The sequence below is a fragment of the Ursus arctos genome, unplaced genomic scaffold, assembly GCF_023065955.2.
Source record: "Ursus arctos isolate Adak ecotype North America unplaced genomic scaffold, UrsArc2.0 scaffold_9, whole genome shotgun sequence".
In the NCBI taxonomy this organism is placed as follows: domain Eukaryota; kingdom Metazoa; phylum Chordata; class Mammalia; order Carnivora; family Ursidae; genus Ursus; species Ursus arctos.
The window spans coordinates 81,313,363-81,319,362 of record NW_026623111.1 but is presented as its reverse complement, the minus strand read 5'-3'; the positions used below and the strand labels follow the sequence as shown (position 1 = coordinate 81,319,362).

At 46.5% G+C, this 6,000-nt stretch overlaps 1 protein-coding gene across 26 annotated transcripts in view; it reads left to right on the top strand.

Annotated features, from left to right (window-relative positions):
• The first annotated feature begins 785 nt into the window (after window positions 1–785).
• Window positions 786–6,000, top strand: part of UBE2D3 (ubiquitin conjugating enzyme E2 D3) — a 28,517-nt gene continuing 23,302 nt past the window's right edge. For 3 of the 26 annotated variants that reach the window (XM_048211934.1, XM_057309615.1, XM_057309608.1), the window contains exons 1-2: window positions 810–912; window positions 2,209–2,363. In XM_048211934.1, coding sequence (XP_048067891.1) covers window positions 2,340–2,363 — 24 coding nt within the window. In that variant the 5' untranslated portion in view covers window positions 810–912; window positions 2,209–2,339. Of the gene's footprint in view, window positions 913–941; window positions 1,487–2,208; window positions 2,364–6,000 lie in introns of those variants that run through there. The other 23 variants (XM_057309617.1, XM_044388053.2, XM_044388048.2 and 20 more) reach the window with 18 other exon arrangements.

Sequence of the window (6,000 nt, the reverse complement as noted above, 5' to 3'; positions counted from 1 at the left end):
TGAATCTAGAAATCGAAACAGAGCAAGAGGCAGAAAAAGTTTTTAAACCTATTCCAGTACCTCCATCTTGGCGTAGGGTGAGAGGCAAATAAATAGCCCGTCCCTAACTTCCCATCCTCCATGTTTATTCATACTTGAATTTGATTTCTAGGCTGCTGTAATTCTGGGAAAGGCTATATGGGCCCACTCTTCTCAGTACTGATCCTTTAGGTCAGAAATACGCTATAGGCTGCCTTCGGCTCAGGGCCTGATCCCAGGGTCCTGGGATCGAACCCCAGATCGGGCTCCCTGCTCCGCTGGGAGCCTGCTTCTTCCTCTCCCACTCCCCCTGCTTGTGTTCCCTCTCTCAATGGCTGTCTCTCTCTGTGTCAAGTAAATAAATAAAATCTTTAAAAAAAAAACCCACACACACTATATTTCCGCACGTGAGCGCAGAGCAGCGGCCCGCCGGCTCTATTTAAAATGACTGTTCCCATTCTGAAGGGTGCCTCCTCCCACTGGTTAACCAGCCCAAACGAGCAGGAGAGTAAATACCGCTCACCTGCTTCACCGAAAACTTCAAAAGCCCGGATCAACCAGGACTAAAGGTATCTAGTAATTAAACCGTGGTACCTCCCACCGCACATTCCTGATTGGGCGCGTGAAAGACGGATGTGTCGGCGCGCGCTCTAACCACTCCGGGGAATTCCATTTCCTCTCCCTCCCACAGGCATAAGCATTCAGGGGCGGTGCTTCCAGGAGACGGCCCGCCCCAACTCGAGCCGGTGCCTATTGCATCTCGCGAGAATTTGAGGGTTTGGGGGCGGGCCCCCATCAGGAAGAGCGCACAAAACTGCCCTTAAGTCATTGCAGCGCTATAGCTCCTGTTAGCCAGCCACGAGGTTCTCGCGAGATCCGCCGCCTCAATACCAAGTGAGGAAATTGGGGGACGCTGCTGGGAGGGGCGTGGGTCTCGACCGCGCAGCTGCCGCTTCCATTACCTTCCTGCCATGGTCTCCTTCCGGTTCTCGATGCTTCTCTGAGTCTGAGGGTTTCCGCCGCTCGTCCACCCTTCCCCCCAGCCCATGACCCGCCTCCGGCCCCCGCCCTCCCAGTCCAATCTCCGATCTGTTTAGTAAGAAGGTGCTGTTCCGAAAAGGAGGAAAAGGGGATAGCACAGATAAACTCTGCCCTGCATATAGGAAGTAAACCGTTCCCCTTCACCCTTAGATTCGTCCTGTGCTCGCGACAGCGGCGTTGGCGGACTGATACGCGGCGGTGAAGAGGCAGGAGGAGGGGGGAGGGGCGGAGCGTGGCAGCTGGCAGTAGTTCCGTCAGAGCGGACATCTTGTGGCTGTGTCGTGCGCGTGAGCCCCGTAGGGCCGGGGAGGCACCAGCTGCCGCGCGGGGAGGAGGCCGAGGCCGCAGCTTGAGGGAGGCCCCGGCCCCTCTGTACGCGTGGGTGTGGACGGCTAGGGGAAGGGAGGCCGGCCAGTGGGCCGGCCGGGTAAGAGGGGGAAATACAGGCCTGGGGTGGCTTGAGTGACCAGCCTGTTGGGTGGGGTAGGGTGGGAAGGCTGGGGAGGCCAGGGCCTCTCCTGTTTAAGGGGGTGGGGGAATGGGCGCGTCCTCGCGCCTGAGCCGGAGCCTCAGGGGCAGCACAGGCGCGTGGTGGCGGTGGCTGGGCGGGCGCGTGCGGGAGCGCGCTGGAAGGCGGAGTGTACGGTGGCGTCAGGGGCCGACACAGAATAGCTCTAGCTGCGGGAACAGCAACACACATCAAGTCTCTCCTCTATTATTTCCTTTCCCTCCCTGGCCGCACCTTTGAGCAGAAACGAAGGAAGCCCGGCGTCAGTCCGGAGTCTCCTGTTTCCCCCTCCCCCTAGCCTTTCTTTGCCCTAGTGACGCCGGCATAGCGCCGACTAGGCCCCGGCTCCTCCTCTGCTGGGCTCCGGACCCTGCCCCGCACCCACCCCTTTCTCCTACGCCTCTTCCTCTCCCACCCGGGTCTCTTCCTTTCGAGAGGCCGGGAAGTCAAACTTGTAGCCGCCCCTCTGCTCTTCCCGTCACCCTCGCCTCCTCTTCGGGCCGAAGCGCGGCACAGAGGCTGTTGGTGGCTCTGCCACGCCACCCCACCCACCCCGGATCGCGACCGTTTTAAGGGACCTGGATTCATCAGGGTCTCTCCGGGGCCTGTGCGAGTGCTGATCTGCTCCGTTTTTGCAAAAGGCGCCTGTGTCTGGCAGAGCCGGTGTGAGACGAAGAGACAATCCTTCCCTGCCGCCCGGATAATCAAGAGTTTTGGCCGGACCTTTGAGCACACACCGAGAGAGTGAGGAGCCAGGCGAAAAGCACAGACTATGGCGCTGAAACGGATTAATAAGGTAATCCGTGGGGCTGAAGGGAATGGGGTCGTGGGAGGAAAGGAAGACTCAGTCTCGGAGGAAAGCGTGGGGGTGGGGAGGAAGTAAAATTATGAAAACGTCTCTCCTTGGGTCACTTCTCTTGGGGGATGGGAAACGCAGATGTACTTTAAAGAAATGAGGCTTAAAGCTAGAAACAACACTTGTGGCGAATGAGGTGTTATGTTGAGTATCTTTCAGTGGAATCGGCGCAAATTAGGGGTGGGGGAGAGTGATTTCAGGCGCTTCGGTTCTGCTTCTTAAAGAAGAGTTAGTCTTGTTTGAGAATCGGAATTGCCGAGAGACGCTCCAGCAGATGTCATGGCGCTCCCTATTCTCGGTGCTTAAAAACTTCAGTTGTAAGAGCAAGGCTCTTGGGTTTTCTAGGGGGGAAGAATCATAAACTCATAGGGGAGAAGATCGTTGGAATCTGGCGGGTCCCGAACTTAATTGGGGGTCGGTGTAGAAGTCTCTTGGTGGCTGAAGGTAGTGAATGAGCCTAGTCAAACTTCATCGACTCTGGGCAGGTTATAGAAGAATACGTGGGGTTGGGAGGAGATGGGCTGACACTGTGTTACCACTTCCTATATTCTGTAGTTGAGACTTCTCACCCGAAGCTATTTATCAGAGGGACACTGGGAACTGATGTAAAAGGCTTCTGGAAGCTCCCTTCTTTTGGGGGAAGGGGTGACTATAGGGGTGTGATGGCAGTAAGGGAAGGTTCAGTGTACCTATTTTTGCCTCAGCTCATTTAATAACGCTCTCGGAGAAGATTGTTTCGCTACTTAAAATGTGGTTTGATACTAAACTATGGATAGAAGTTGAAAAAATAGGATTTTTCGAGGCTCGGGTGGGGGGGTGAGTGGAACCTCCACCTCCGGTGGTTTAGTCTCATTTTCTTGCTCTAACTTCTATCCCGCATTTTAAGATGGCGGCTGCTTTAACTGGTTCAGGCTTTTTCCGGCATCTCTTTTCGTAATAATATGAAATAATATTCTTTGTTAAATGTTAACTTTCACATCAGATTGTGCACAGCTCTTAAGACGTCCTGCTCAAGACTTTATGTTCAAACTCTGAGACTGTATTTCCCTTTTTTGTAACTTGTGTATGTGTGGTGTGTTTGGTTCTTGCACAATCGAGGAGGGTGGAGTATTTACAGCTAACTTGAAAAAAATGTCATGGAATAAATTCAGCCTTACTAAAACTAGGAGACAGAGGAGGTTGTGGGTTAGAAACTTCGGTTAGAAACTTCGGATGGGTTACTTTTTTTTTTAAGGGGGTTCTACGTGGAAGGAATGGCAAGGACTTGGCTTTACTAAGTAGACCTGATGCTGCCTGATTTTATTTAATACGTGTAACTTTGGAGTTGATTAGACCAAACTGGTATTATGAAAGATGATGGTTCAGATCTTTGCGCAATGTATTGAGGCTGAAATCTTGAATTTTGATTTAGTCCATCATTGCATTGTCATTGTGCGTTTATGTGAAATATAAACTTAAATCTTTGTTTTTGAGAGAATGGGAAAGGAGAGGAAAAAATTTTTGGGAGTTAACGATTTAAACTAAAAAGGATTAAGCATCTCTGACCACTTCTAAGGCCAGTAATACATTGGAGAAGCATAGTCCTATTTTACAGCATAGTTAATACAAAGAATATAGTATTCAGTATAAATCAAAACCTTTTATATATGAGAATTCAGGTTACTAAGATGTGGAATAATTTCAAATCCGTAGCTTTTTATGCATGTGGAACAGAACATTTTAAAGGAAGGTCTCATTGATTCTTTTTCTTTTACAGGTGATACCCAGCTGCTGTGACACCACTTAATGATTTAAAAGCTCTAGAGAGGCAATATAATAGTTAAGAATGTGAACTTTGGGGTAGAAATGCTCCAGTTAGAGTTCTGGGAGTGGGCAAGTTATTTGTATGCCTCTATAAAATGAATACTTTGTATGCGTGAGCAATAGTTGAGTGCCTAGTATGTTCTAGACACCGGGGATGCAGCAGTGAGCAAAACAAATTTAGGTTTCTAGATATTGTTCGTTTATTTTAGGATTAAAGAGGTTAATGTGTGGCTTTGAACAGGCCCCTGGCGCATGGCACTCAGATTATTATTACTGCTATTTAATATCACTATTTTTAATATTCAGAAACTTTAATTGAAGAACTTCCGTGGTTCAGTACTTTTCATTAATACCAGATTGTCTTCTATTGTAAATATTTTGAAGGTATGCGTAATACAGAAACTGGACATAATACTTTCCAAATTGGAAGAAACTGTTTATGTGGGACTGTTAATTCAACCTATAGAAAGTTTTTGAAAGGCATGTGGCTTGGTACTTAGCTGTTAATGTCAGAATCTCGTGATGAAACGGAAAAAAATCCAAGATCCAAACAGAATTTTAGTGAGTAGTTAACGGGAGATGGCTCTTTTAGGGACCTCTGTTCTAGAAATATGAGGTCAAGTAGGCATTATTGTTAGTACGGTATTTCTTGTGTCATATACCTGTTTGTTTTGAATTTACTGTCTGAAGCTCCCAAATTCCAATTATTAAGATATCCATATTGCTTGTTGATAACTATTGAAATGCTTATCGTTGGGATATTTTTGGCCATTAGTAGTTCATTTGATCAAGCCTTTGGATTTTTTTTTTTCCCCTAAAGCTGCGTTAAAATATTTTGAGTATTTCTTAGACCAGGCAGCCTTATCAAACAATCTTACTTGGTTTTCTGCTGTATTATTTATTTAATAAGCTGTAGTATGGTTTTATAGGGATATTTATTAAACAACAGGAATCAAAAATGGGAACTCCCAAGTTGATTAGTGGTGTTTGAGGACCATAGACAGTTTTACCACTCCTATTAAACAAAATAACTACAGTGCTTGTATTTTTGGGAAGTTTAAAAAGAACTTTACATAAAATATGTGAGCCGAGCCTAGAAGAGTAATGTTTTGAGTCGTTGCAGTGTGTCAGAACTATTTGAGACACCTGTATTAACTCATTTAATATTACAGCAACTGAAGGAAGTAGGTACAATTAAATTGTTACCCCATTTCGAGATTACAAACCTGAGGCACAGAAAGGTAAAAAAAAACAAACACCCAGAGTCCTACCATGGCAGAATTGGGGTTAGAACATGGACACTCTTGCTCCATAATGTGTCTTAACGGTTATATCATCCTTTAGGTTTTTGGTAATCAAAAAGGTTTTCTTTTGCATTACTGTACTGCTAATAATAGCTAGGACTTAAAATTTATTATGTACCAAGCACTGTTCTAAGCCCTTTATAAGAATCAACTCATTTACTCCTCACAATTCTCTTGAGATAGATGCTCATTATCATTCAATATTACACATAAGGAAACATAGAGAGGTTAAATTCCTTATCTAGTCACACAGCTAGTTAAGTGACTGAGATTCAGATGAGATAGTCTGCCTCAAGAGTTAAAGCTCTTAAACTCCATGCTGTTGTACTATTTCCAAGGATTTCAATTTCTGTTTAATCAGGTGAATGAATGTCATTTTGGTCTTACTACCTGAAATAAGCTGTTGCTCTCCTCTCCCAGTTCACATTTACATAACTGTGATTTGACTTTACTCTTACTCCCTCACAGGT